The sequence below is a fragment of the Podarcis bocagei genome, assembly GCF_964188305.1.
Source record: "Podarcis bocagei genome assembly, chromosome: 2".
NCBI classification, from domain to species: domain Eukaryota; kingdom Metazoa; phylum Chordata; class Lepidosauria; order Squamata; family Lacertidae; genus Podarcis; species Podarcis bocagei.
In genome coordinates this window covers 13,222,961-13,236,486 of record NC_138126.1, presented here as the reverse complement: position 1 = coordinate 13,236,486, position 13,526 = coordinate 13,222,961, and the positions used below count along the sequence as shown (strand labels likewise).

The following is a 13,526-nucleotide window of genomic DNA, read 5'->3' as shown; positions in this document are numbered from 1 at the left end:
ACCTTGGATACCGAACACCTTGCAAGTCAAATCCTTTGGCTCCCAAACGATTGAAACCCGGAAGTGAGTGTTCTGGTTTTCGAATGTTCTTTTGGAAGCTGAACAGCTGAAGGGGGTTCTGTGGCTTCCGATTGGCTGCAGGAGCTTCCTGCAGCCAATTGGAAGGTGCGCTTTGGTTTTTGAACGTTTTGGAAGTCGAATGGACTTCCGGAATGGATTCCGTTCAGCTTCCAAGGCACGACTGTACTGCTTCCAGAGGTGGGTTTAGAGGGGCGCCACTGGTTTGCCCACACTGGGTGCTAAGCCAAGAAGGAATTTTATTTATTTTTGTTTAAACATCAATTATATACCCCTTTGCTGGTAATAAAAAAGAATTTAAGATGCTATAAAACAATAAACTTGCTTGCCTAAACAATTAAAATAATTAACAGGCTTTCCTGAACAAAAAAGTGTTTTAAACAGGTGCCAAAAAGAGTTCGGCAAATGTGCTTTCCTGGGGTCAATTGACAGGAAGCTTCAAAGTCTTGGTGCGACCACACTAACTTGCTGATTTCTCCCTATATGGGACAGTTGTATATTCCTGTGCTGTAGGGGGGTTGGACTAGATGATCCTTAGGGTCACTTCCAAGTCTACAATTCTATGATTCAACAAGTGTCTCGTCAGCCACACTTTATGACTCCTTTCACGAGCCAGGTAGGACAGCTTTTGTATTGTGAACTCTTTTAAAGTGTCTCTGTGGCAGCATCCAGTAGCTGAGGAAGAAGTAGAAAGGGGCAGTAAGAGATGCGGAAGGAATGAATAAAGCTCTCTTTGAGAATTGTTACAATTTATTTCTTGTGGTTAGAAGGGTAGACAGGAAAACAGGATGCCTGCACCCTAGCCTTAACTGCCTTGTCTCATACACAAATGTGGTAAGTTAATCCCTCTCCTAAACTAATTCCACAACTTTGAGGACATAAGCTTTGTCCGGCTGCTTTTTTCAGATAAGTACTTTCAAAAACTAATAATCTGTTGTTGGCAACCATCCGTCTTGAGACACAATGGAGTGTGCCTCTGGAGGTGAAGCCAAACTGCTGCACTAGGAACACCAAGCCAGCGTGCAAGCCTGGGCAGTGCGTATGGAGGTCCTGGGCTGCCCAGATGACAAGACTCAGCCATTTACCTTCCCGCTGGAGTGGTACCTATTTATCTACTTGCACTTTGACGTACTTTCAAACTGCTAGGTTGGCAGGAGATGGGACCAAGCAACAGGAGCTCACCCTGTGTGGGGATTCGAACCGCCAACCTTTTGATTGGCAAGCCCTAGGCTCAGTGGTTTAGACCACAGCGCCACCCGCGTCCCTTCATCAGAAAGGAAAGACCTTTATTAAGGTAGCTTTGTGATCACTCAGGCATCATTATCTCAGGACCTAGTAATGTCAGCGGCATCATCAAAGGTTTGTTCCCCTGCTCATCTTCCAATGTGGCATATGCTACCAATTGCCACCGTTACCACTCTGAATTCCACATGCAAACAGGTCAGCATTTACACAGAAGAATAAAGCGATGGCAACCTGAAATCAGAAAGACCAGTGTCGAGAAATTGGGTTAGCTTATGAACTTTCTCAAGACTCTGGCCATTCTTTAACACACTGATCTTGCTTTTTAAAAAATACACTTTCGAAGTTTCACAATTCACCACTTGAATCTTTTATTGTGTATTTAAAGCATAAACGTTAGTAGTGAAGTTTTCAGGTGCACCTGATCCTATTTTCTTTATTACATCTCAACCGCTACATTAAAAATGGACCAAACACAAATCACCAACAACCTCTAATCTCTAAAGTAACTTCGACAGGAAATGCAATTTGCAAAGGATGGAGTTCCGTGACGCACCATTACAAATGTTTCATTTGCACAAGCATTCCAGGTAGCTGGTTGCAACACACTCCCTCCCCCTATGCTCTACTTTGGGGTTTCTCCTGAACTGCCGCTTCAGCCAATTTTGGGGGGCTTGGGTGGGGCCACCCCCATTACATACGACTTCTGCTGATGGGATTGATTAGGTGAATTTCAACCAGTGTTGGAAAGTGTGCAGTGGATCTCAGAAATGCACCTAAGAAATAGATCAAGTATAAGAAAACTACGAAAGATGGAAAATCAGCCACCATATATATTTCGACTACTTCTACACTATCTAATAACTGGAGCTTTTATAAACTTGGTCCCCTCTCTCAAATACAGACTGGTCACACATTTCCTTCCCCCATTAATTACTGCAACGCATTATTAGTCTCACTGCTTCCTTTCTCAAATCTGCCCACTCAAATCTTCTTCTAATTTAATCTACACTGTCCAACTTTACAACCAACTGATTATTTCCTACTATTCATATCCTCTCTTTCTAATCCACCCCATTAACCTTGGATGTGGGTGTAGGGGACATTTTCCAAAGACATTTACCATGCAATGTGTGTTCCCAATAGACAACCTTTCTTACTGCACAAATAAAAACTGTAATCCAAAGAGCAAATTCTAGTGTAGGCACACTGATGGAAGGGGTAATCCCCAGAAGCATGAGTGAAGTATACCTACTGTATTTGCAGGAAACAGAGAAAAACATAATCTTAATAAATCCTAAAATATCAAATAATTTGTCACAGAAGCATGCCAGTGGGTTCTCATCTGTGTAGGTTCTCTGAAGTCTAAGATTTGTGTTGATTCTGCATCACATGCATCCCAGATGTTTCTTCCTTATGTGGATTCTTTGATGTCCCCTGTGAAACTCATTTCATATACCATACATTCATATGGCTTCCTCCCTGTGTGGGTTCTTTCCTGCATAGCAAGTCTGCTCTCAGAGTGCATGTATTTAAACAATTTCACTCCTGCCTGCATAAAATAAGAAACCACACTATCTAAATCTTTCTTAATTTATACATTTATTATTTCTTCCCTGTGTTCTTTTGAATATTTCGTAACCATTTTGCTGTGCTCTTTCCACTACCCAGGGATTTATAGTCTCTCTTATGCAATTTATTTTGATCCATACTAAGATCTTTATGGATCACGGGTCATATTAGAGTTGGAATACAACTTCTGTGGGAAGCCAGGGTGGGAAAGGCTTTCTTAGGCATTTATATTATTCTCACATTTTTTGCTGCCAAGAAAGCTTTCAATCAAGATTGAAGCTTGGTTCAAACTCCATGCATTTATATAGTTGTTTCTTTGTGTGGGTTCTTTGATGGGTAGTAACACTTCCACTCTGACTGAAGCTTTTTCCACACACTAAGCATTTATAAGGTTTCTCTCCTGTGTGAGTTCTCTGATGTGAAGTAAGGGTGCTGCTCACACTAAAGCTCTTTCCACATATCATGCATTTATAAGGTTTCTCCCCTGTGTGGGTTCTTTGATGTTTAGTAAGGTTTCCACTATCATGGAAGCATTTCCCACACATTAAGCATTTATATGGTTTCTCCCCTGTGTGAGTTCTTTGATGTGTATTAACGTGTGCACTCTGGCTGAAACATTTTCCACACTCCATGCATTTAAATGGCTTCTCCCCTGTGTGGGTTCTTTGATGTGAACTAAGCTTTTCACTATTAATGAAGCTCTTTCCACACTCCACACATTTATAAGGTTTCTCTCCTGTATGGGTTGTTTGATGTGTTTTAAGGTTTGCACTTTGGCTAAAGCACTTTCCACACTCCATACATTTATATGGTTTCTCCCCAGTGTGGATTCTTTGATGTAGAGTAAGGCTACCACTCACACTGAAGCCTTTTCCACATTCCATGCATTTATATGGTTTCTCCATAGTGTGCATTTTTTTATGTTTAGTAAGGCTTCCACTGCCATGGAAGCACTTTCCACACAGTAAGCATTTATATGGTTTGTCTCCTGTGTGAGTTCTTTCATGTGTTTTTAGATTTACGCTCTGGGTGAAGCACTTTCCACACTCCCTACATTTATATGGTTTCTCACCGGTGTGGGTCCTCTGATGTGTATTTAGGTTTGCACATTGGCTGAAGCACTTTCCACACTCCATACATTTATATGGTTTCTCCCCAGTGTGGATTATTTGATGTGCAATAAGGCTATTGCTCACACAAAAGCCTTTTCCACATTCCATACATTTATAAGGTTTTTCCCCTCTGTGGATCCTTTCATGTGAAGTGAGACTTCCGCTATCACTAAAGCACTTTCCACACTCCGTACATTTATACGGTTTCTCTCCTGTGTGGGTTCTTTGATGTTTAGTAAGGTTACAGCTGACACTGAAACTCTTTCCACATTCCATACATTTAAATGGTTTCTCTCCTGTGTGGGTTCTTTGATGGATAGTAAGGTTACCACTCACACTGAAGCCCTTTCCACATTGCATGCATTTATAGGGTTTCTCCCCTGTGTGGGTTCTGCGATGATTATTTAGTGTTGATTTGTCTTTGAACATTTTCCCACACACTGGACACTTTTTCACTCTTTCAGTATCTGGTGGAAGTTGAGGGTGTTCTGAACATGGAGAAGCAGAGTATTTCTTCCTCCAATTCTTTGACCGCTTTCTGTCCTGCCTTTTTGATGTCCTTTGGTTTCCAAATATATTCTTCCCCACTTCATGCTTGATTGTTTTCAACGAATCCAAAGATGGCTCATCATGAATTTCATTATCCTTCGCATCACCTGCTTGGGAAGAAGAAAGGAAAGGGGGGGGGAATGTTATTCAGTTATTCAGCTGAATAACTCAGCTGAATAATTCAGCTGAATTTCTCAGACACTGAGGTTCTGAAGCAATGACCTACAAGATGTTACAGAACAGAATGGAAGAATTTTGGTCCAGAAAATCACTTGTCTATAACAGTGTTTCCCAATAATTACTCTGGTTTTTCCCTGCAGAGCTGTTCTGTGTTCCATTTTTTTAAAAAAAGAACTTAGACATTCATTTGCGTATTTTTTCCTCCCTCCCAATCCATTTCCCTTTTGCCTTTTCAAACTGCAAATCTGAGGCAGGGACTGACTCACTCCTTTTAGCCATCTGTATGGCCACTCTGAGAGTCTTTATTTTGGCTGAAGAATAGGATAAACAAACTAACTAATGAAGGAGTACGATTACCAGCCAGCAATAAAGACATCTGTTTATATGTGCGTGTGACTGTATATTCATGGAATACTTGACTTCAGGAATAATTCTGAATTATGTTTTATTTACCGTATTTTTCGCCCCATAAGACGCACCGGCCCATAAGACGCACCTAGATTTTTGGGGGGGAAATAAAGGGAAAAAAATTTATTTCCCCCCCAGGTGCGCTGCGCTACACCAGGAGCTTGGGGCGTGCGGAGCTCTGCGCGCCCCAAGCTTCTGCGTGCCGGCAAGGTCTCCGCTAGCGTGGGAGAGCCGCGGGGCTCTCCCAGGGCTAGCGGATCGCTGCGCTACACCAGGAGCTTGGAGCGTGCTGAGCTCAGCGCGCCCCAAGCTTCTAGGTGCGCGCAAGCAGTCCGCTAGCCTTGGGAGAGCCGCGGGGCTCTCCCAGGGCTAGCGGATCGCTGCGCTACACCAGGAGCTTGGGGCGTGCTGAGCTCAGCGCGCCCCAGGCTTCTAGGTGCGCGCAAGCAGTCCGCTGCCGCCCCAAGCCTCGCGCACCCGGTAGGACCTCCTGCCGGGTGCGCGAGGCTTGCAGACACTCACCCGAAGCAGGGGGAGCCCTCCTGAGGGCTCCCCGTGCTTCGGGCGACAGGCTGCCGCCCCAAGCCTCGCGCACCCGGTGGGACCTCCTGCCGGGCGCGCGAGGCTTGCAGGCATTCGCCCCATAAGACGCACCCCGATTTCCCCTTCATTTTTGGAGGGGAAAAAGTGCGTCTTATGGGGCGAAAAATACGGTATTTTCTAGCTGTAATCCACAACACCTCACCAGCAACAGGCAACACAGCAGATGAGACTTAGCAATGTTTGGGAAAGGAGATTGCTGGAACCTGCTGCTCTGTTTATCAGGTTCAAACCTTAAAAAAATTAATAAATTAAAGTTTTCCATATTAGCACAGTTCTATGATCCTACCTCTTATTCTGCTCTTTTAGATGCAGCAGACATTCTGTGTTATGCCATGCCAAAAGAGCAATTTTACGCTATGCCACACTTCCACAGGGACATATTTGTGACTAGAGCTCACCACATATTCTCATAATTCTGAATGTGTCCAGGGCTCCAACAAGATTTAGCCACCACTGACCTCAAGAGTCCCTGAATGTTATGCTGATGCCTGGGCTGGTGACTCCTCCCAGAACCGCCCAGTTTGCCAAATGTAGCTTGCACCAGTGAAGAATCACAGAGAAGAGGGCTCAAGTAGCAAGTTGGGAAGCCCCATATTTATAAGTCTGAAAGGGCCTTTGAGTGGAAAGCGCCACAGGGGAAATGCCTGAATGACTAGCAAATTAGGCAAGGAATGTCTAAAGTAACTAATAAGGAAAAGGACAGATATGTCAAAGCAGCTATTACAGGTCAAAATACTATACAGTGGTACCCCGCAAGACGAACACCTCGGAAGACGAAAAACTCGCTAGACGAAGGAGTTTTTCGTTTTCTTAGCCGCTTCGCAAGACGCATTTCCCTATGGGCTTGCTTCGCAAAACGAAGCTTGCCCCGCAAGCTCCGGGGATAGCGGGGAAGCGCAGCGCGTCTTCCCTGCTGTCCCCGGACCTCTTTTGAAGCAAGGGGCGGCGGGGAGAAGATCGCTTCTCCCCGTTGCCAGCCCCACAATCTCTGGGGACAGAGGGGAAGGCGCGCGCGATCTTCTCCCCTCCACCCCTTGCTTCAAAAGAGGGGACAGAGGCGCGCGCCTTCCCCTCTCTCCCCGGACCCCTTTTGAAGCAAGGGGCGGCAACGGGGAGAAGCGATCTTCTCCCCTCCGCCCCTTGCTTCAAAAGAGGGGACAGAGGCGCGCGCCTTCCCCTCTGTCCCCGGACCCCTGTTGAACCAAGGGGTGGCAACGGGGAGAAGCGATTCTCCCCGCTGCCCCTTCCCTTGTTTTAAAACAGGTCCCCGGAGATTGGGGGGCAGGCAACGGGGAGAAGCAATCTTCTCCCCGCCGCCCCTTGCTTTAAACAGGTCCGGGGACAGAGGGGAAGGCGCACGGCGCTTCCCCTCTGTCCCCGGACGGTCTCCATAGGAACGCATTGATTGATTTTCAATGCATTCCTATGGGAAACCGTGCTTCGCAAGACGAAAAACTCGCAAGAAGAAAAAACTTGCGGAACGAATTAATTTCCTCTTGCTAGGCACCACTGTATTCTGTAACAGAAACACCACACTGCACTGAGCCTGCATGATCAAGGCATTACATTCCTCATAGAGAGAGAGAGAGAGAGAGAGAGGGAGAGAGAGGGAGAGACCAGGTGGATAGTCAGTCTCTCACTGATTGAAATTGGAATTAATTTTGATTGGTTCTCCTGTTGGAACAAAACACACACTCATAGAGTCACTTAAGTGTAATCTTGCTTATTTGAATCCTGTCATGCAATAACCATTGTAGGCGCAGCGCGCCTTTCCCGCTGTCCCCCGACTTGGCTAGAAGGCTGGCGGGGCGGAGAAGCCTGCTCCTCCCCGTCGCCAGCCCCGCAAACTCGGGGGACAGCGGGAGGCGCAGCGCACCTTTCCCGCTGTCCCCCGACTTGGCTAGAAGGCTGGCGGAGGGCTTTCCCCTCCTCCAGCCCCGCAAGCTCCCAGAGCGATGCCAAAGCTGCACGCAGCTTCCACATGGCTCTGGGTCCCGTTCTGGGGGCTGGGGGAGGGGGAAGCTCCGCTTTCCCCGCCCCCAGCCCCAGAAGCTCCCAGAGCGATGCCAAAGCCCGAGCTTCCCCAGCCCCGCGCCTGGGAGGGGGAATAATTTTTTTTCCTTTATTCCCCCCCAAAATCTAGGTGCGTCCTATGGGCCGGTGCGTCCTATAGGGCGAAAAATACGGTATATGGATTTTATAATCCATGATTTTATAGACTATGTTTGAATCGTGAAAGCTTCTGCTTAGCTTAGCAAATTGCTTAAATCTGCAAAGTCTTAGATGAACTTTGTCCCAGTACCTCCTTGTTCTCTCTCTATCTCACCGAACAAGAAGGGAAGCGATAAATCTGATGTGCTGGCACATTTCCCCCCCTTGTCCAGACAAAGTCTGTACAGTGAAACAGGAAACCGCAGAATGTCCCTTATAGCAGATGGTCTGTAGGAGCTCAACAGCCGAAGTTCCTCTTTGCCCTAAGTTTCTATTTCTTGCAATAAATCTAGGGGAAAGGTCGGACTGGTGTTCAAACTAAAAAGCAGAAGTTGGGAGAGAACTCTTTGTACGGTCAGGAGCAAGGCTTGTATGCGCTCATTAGCTTATTTTGCTGCCGTTCGCAATTGTATCCCATTATGTCATGATCTGTGATGTATGTACTCAGGTATAAAACCCCAGGGCAATAGGTCTCGAGGCCCAGTCTTTTGGAAAGGATTCCACTGGGTCAATTATTGCTCAGCAATAAAGCTCACTTTCTTTTTCTCCAATTGCTGCACCTGTCAATTCTTGGACTCTATTTGAGTTGGTCACTGGTACCTTTTAAAATCCTTGCAACAGGCTAACATAAACAGCCTGCACAATTCATGATTCTTCAGATTTCTCATAATATTTGTCATAATATTGTCTTTTCATAACATGAGCTGCATTCACTGGTCCACTGCTGATACATTTAAAATAAAACTTTATTAAAGGGTTTTAGCCTCTGGGCCACAAGGATATAGAAAGAGCTCTGCTGGATGAGGCCAGTGGCCCATCTAGTCCAGAATCCTGTTCTCACAGTGGCCAGCCTGATGCCTGTTGGGAACCTGCAAGCTAATGAGAACCCTCTCCTCCTGCAGTTTCCAGAAGTGGTTTTCAGAAGCACTAAAGGTAAAGGTAAAGGGGACCCCAGACCATTAAGTCCAGTCGTAACCGACTCTGGGGTTGCGGCGCTCATCTTGCTTTATTGGCCGAGGGAGCCGGCGTACACCTTCCGGGTCATGTGGCCAGCATGACTAAGCCGCTTCTGGCGAACCAGAGCTGCGCACGGAAACCCCGTTTACCTTCCCGCTGGAGTGGTACCTATTTATCTACTTGCATTTGGACGTGCTTTCGAACTGCTAGGTTGGCAGGAGCAGGGACCGAGCGACGGGAGCTCACCCCGTCGCGGGGATTCGAACCACCGACCTTCTGATCGGCAAGCCCTAGGCTCTGTGGTTTAACCCACAGCGCGACCCGCTGCCTCCAAATTTGGAGGCAGAGCATAGCCATCATGGCTACTGGCCATTGATAGTCTTCTCCTCCATGAATTTGCTCAATCTTCTTTTAAAGCCATCTAGGTTGCTGGCAATCACTGCCTTCTGTGGGCCATGTTTGGTCACCACTCGCTTGCCCACTGGTGTGATTTAAGAACTTCATTTTCAATACCATCCAAGGGGGGAAAGACATTCTTACCTACAGATGCCATGTTCTCATTGTCTTCTGGCATGACTTCCTTGTGAAGAGATCTATGCTCTGAATTTTGGAGATCTCACCCACCTTGGTGAAATACACAGCCACTGGCTCAAAGTACACCACCCACTGAAAGAAAGAAGGAAAGATTCTCTAATCAGAAATAATATATTCCTGAACTCTATATTTCCATTGAGTTCTTGCATTTCAATATTCACCACTAAATACCATTTCTTATACCTGCTTATTCAGAAATGTTTTAGCTGTCCATTTCAGCCGGGATCCAGTAACCCTCATTATATGATAGATGCACAGATTCTCTGGACTTTGTTTTTGAGCTGTTTACACACCCCATGCTTTAAAGGGTTTTTTGTCATATACAGTACTATACATCATTAACTTGTGGAATTTGCTGTCTTAAGTTGTTCTAGCTGGCACTTAGCTTGGATGTCTTTAAAAAGGAGATAAAACCAAATAACAGAAAATCAGTATACTGTGGCCCAGAATCGCCCTGCCCCTTCACGCCTCCTTAACAGCATCAATGTCCAGAAATTGTACTTTTACAAGTCACTCTTTTGATGAGGCAGCAGCTGTGCTTTGGGAAATTAGGCAGGTATCCTTACTATATAATTTAGTTGTGTATACTTGCTTTCGATTTTTGTTAATTTTAGTCTATGAATTATTGACAATTACCGTATTTTTCGCCCTATAGGACGCACTTTTCCCCCTCCAAAAATGAAGGGGAAATGTGTGTGCGTCCTATGGGGAGAATGCAGGCTTTCGCTGAAGCCTGGAGAGCGAGAGGGGTCAGTGTGCACCGACCCCTCTCGCTCTCCAGGCTTCACGAAGCTATCCGCAAGCCTTGGGAGCCCGCGGGAATGCCCGCCGGGCTCCCAAGGCTTGCGGGCAGCAGCCTGCAGCCCGAAGCACGGGGTGCGCTGCGGAGCACGCCCCGTGCTTCAGGCAGATGTCTGCAAGCTTTGCACGCCCGGTGGGAGGTCCCACCGGGCGCGCAAGGCTTGGGGCGGCAGCCTGTTCTGGGGGCTGGGGAAGCTCGGGCTTCCCCCGCCCCAACCCCGTGGCTGGTGGTGGGGAAATAATTTTTTCAAAAAATTCCCCCCCAAAAAAACTAGGTGTGTCCTATGGGCCGGTGCACCCTATAGGACGACAAATACGGTATGTATTGTTTGGTTATTTATAAAACGTATTTATATACCATTATATAACCAACAATATATCAAAGCGGTTTACATCAGTAAAACATAAAACTGTTCAATAAAAACCATAAAAAGTTATACACAGAAAGCAAATAACCATTGTAGAAAGATGTTAACTTTTATGCTGTTCTATGTATACCACCGATTCTTGATTGAGCCCTCTAAGTAAATATTATCTGGCCTAAAAATTGGGTAGGTAATCTATTCTCCGCTGCTAAGCTTGTGGAAAAGCCAGCAAATCCATTCCACCACTGGAGATGCCACAATACTTCTTTCTCAGGGCAAGCTCATACACAAGGAGGCTACATAGCACACTATAAGCTGGGCAGCAGCAGCTTGGGAGCCACCACCATCAGAAGCTCAAGGGGGTGGAAGTGGTGTTGGCCCCGGAGAGGGCCTTCTCTGTGGCAGCTGTGGAACCCCTTATGCAGCTTTCAGGGAATGCTGACGACATGCCTCTTCATCCTGGCATATATTTTCTTTTTTAAAAAAATGCTATTTCTTTGGTTTTTCAAATTACAGTTTTACAACCACATATCCAATATATACCATAAAAACAAGATTCCAAAGAATCTCCTGGATTTCCCTCCTTCCCTTTGTGGGTCCTATCATTAGCCATTTCCCCTTGCATCTTTTATAACAATCCCAATCTTTTACATCTCCATTAAATCCAAAATTCACCATTAAACTACAAGTTTATTCCAATTCTACTAACAATTTTAACAGTTTGCAATGGTTTTTAAGATAAATTATAAATTTCCCCCATTCTTTATTAGAGTTTTGGTCTTTCTGATTCTTCCAGTCATTTTTGCCATTTCAACATAATCCATCAACTTAAATCTGCCATTCTTCTCTGGTTGGGACATTATCTTCTTTCCGTATATTTTCAGGACCCAGGTTATTTCTAGGGTTTTGTTTTGAATGGTTTTTGTTGTTGTAACCCACCCTGGGACCTCAGGGTGAAGTGAAGGTATATAATACTGAGATCAACAACAAGAACAATAATAATTTGCAGTCAGATAAACTTGCGTTCTTAAGGCTGGGGGGGGGTGTCATTTCCTTCTCTCTCTCTCTTTTAAATAGAGCTCTCCCCTCACCCCAGGACTGAGCGTCTTTTCTCTTCTGCAGCTCCCCCTCCCAAGGTCCTGGGCGGGGAGGGGGTTTGAACCCCAACTGGGTGTTCAGAGGAGACCCTCTTTGGTCCACTTCCAAGAGCCAGTGGTGGCGAAGTGCTTAGACACTGTTGGACTAGGGACCGGGAGGCCATGGCTGGAATCCCCCACTCAGCCATGAAGCTCTCACTGGGCTTGACCTTGGGACTTCTGCCGTCTTCTTGCCGCCTAACCCACCTCACAGGGTTGTTATGCGGATGAAATGGGGAGTTGGGGGAGAGAGAGAACCATGGAAGCCACTTTGAGGAAGGGCAGGGAAGGAGCTGTGCAAATGCAATGAAACAGCAAACTAAATAAACAAACCCTGCCGACAGAAGCCCTACATCAGGCAGCCCCCAGACTTGGCCCTCCAGCTGTTTTGGGACTACAATTCCCATCATCCCTGCATAGCTGTCAACCTCTCTTTTTTGTGTGGGAAATTCCCTTATTCCAGCGCCGTTTCCTGCTGCTATCCCGGATTGTTAGATATCCCGTAGACTGTCCCCAGGACAGGTGAGGCTGCTGATCCCTTATTTTCGAGGCTGCTGACCCCTTATTTTCGAGGCTGCTGAGCCCTTATTTTCGAGGCTGCTCATCCCTTATTTTCAAATCTGCAAGTTGACAGCTATGCATCCCTGACCACCACTGGTCCTGTTAGCTAGGGGTGATGGGAGTTGTAGTCCCAAAACAGCTGGAGGGAAGAGTTTGGGGATGCCTGCCCTACATGCAATTCCCAGGGGAAATTGGTGTGAGGGTCTTTCTCTCTCTCTCTTCTGCCTCTCCCCCCCCCCCCAAATTCTTGGTTCCTACCCCTCTTCCAGTGTTGCAGCTGAGTACCTGTCAGTGGAAAAGGCGGGGTATTAATAAATAACAACAATTATAATATGCTGTCTAATTAATAATAATAATAATAATAATAATAATAATAATAATAATAATAATGGCGTTTCCCCGCCCTGTACGCGCACCCACCTCGCAGAGCAACCGCTCAGTCCGTCTGCCAGCCTCTCTCTTGTTGGAAGACAAAAAGGAAGCGCCCCCCTCTATTCCTCCCCCCATTAGACCATTTCCTGCCACTCTATGAAACAGAGCTCAGCTCACTTAACCCTTAGAGAGCTGAGTGAGTGGTCAAAAAGAAAAAAGGCGCTCTTATCCTTGTCTTCGAACTTTTGAAAAGCAGCATCCACAGAATCATGGAATTGTAGAGTTGGAAAGGGACCTCGGGGGGTCATCTAGTCCAACCCCCTGCAATGCAGAAATCTCAGCTGAAGCATCCAGTTCTGGGCACCACAGTTCAAGAAGGACACTGACAAACTGGAACGTGTCCAGAGGAGGGCAACCAAAATGGTCAAAGGCCTGGAAACGATGCCTTATGAGGAACGGCTAAGGGAGCTGGGCATGTTTAGCCTGGAGAAGAGGAGGTTAAGGGGTGATATGATAGCCATGTTCAAATATATCAAAGGATGTCACATAGAGGAGGGAGAAAGGTTGTTTTCTGCTGCTCCAGAGAAGCGGACACGGAGCAATGGATCCAAACTACAAGAAAGAAGATTCCACCAAAACATTAGGAAGAACTTCCTGACAGTAAGAGCTGTTCGACAGTGGAATTTGCTGCCAAGGAGTGTGGTGGAGTCTCCTACTTTGGAGGTCTTTAAGCAGAGGCTTGACAACCATATGTCAGGAGGGCTCTGATGGGGTTTCCTGCTTGG

The 13,526-nt window shown here is 46.3% G+C and overlaps 1 protein-coding gene and 1 long non-coding RNA gene across 5 annotated transcripts; one reads left to right on the top strand and one right to left on the bottom strand.

Annotated features, from left to right (window-relative positions):
- Positions 1-6,003, top strand: LOC308581360. Its single transcript, XR_014005007.1, has 2 exons — positions 1-1,178; positions 5,866-6,003. It is a non-coding gene; the product is annotated as an uncharacterized lncRNA (long non-coding RNA).
- Positions 1,667-12,918, bottom strand: LOC308580757 (uncharacterized protein). 4 transcript variants are annotated; one of them, XM_081182899.1, is made up of 4 exons: positions 12,790-12,883; positions 12,628-12,654; positions 9,453-9,578; positions 1,667-4,663 (listed from the first exon to the last, which is right to left on the bottom strand). In XM_081182899.1, exons 3-4 carry the CDS (start codon positions 9,484-9,486, stop codon positions 3,156-3,158), a joined length of 1,542 nt encoding a protein of 513 aa, XP_081039025.1. In that variant the 5' UTR covers positions 9,487-9,578; positions 12,628-12,654; positions 12,790-12,883; the 3' UTR covers positions 1,667-3,155. The 4 variants fall into 4 exon arrangements, with proteins under 4 accessions (XP_081039025.1, XP_081039027.1, XP_081039026.1 ...); XM_081182901.1 differs by having other exon boundaries at positions 1,667-4,660; XM_081182900.1 differs by lacking the exon at positions 12,628-12,654 and having other exon boundaries at positions 12,790-12,918.
- Positions 12,919-13,526: the final 608 nt, after the last annotated feature.

Excerpts from the sequence above, each read along its gene's own strand:
- LOC308580757 (XM_081182900.1), bottom strand. The coding sequence starts at position 9,486 with ATGCCAGAAGACAATGAGAACATGGCATCTGTAG. Across the intron at positions 4,664-9,452 it reads TGAGAACATGGCATCTGTAG|CAGGTGATGCGAAGGATAAT; the intron begins GTAAGAATGTCT and ends CTTCTTCCCAAG.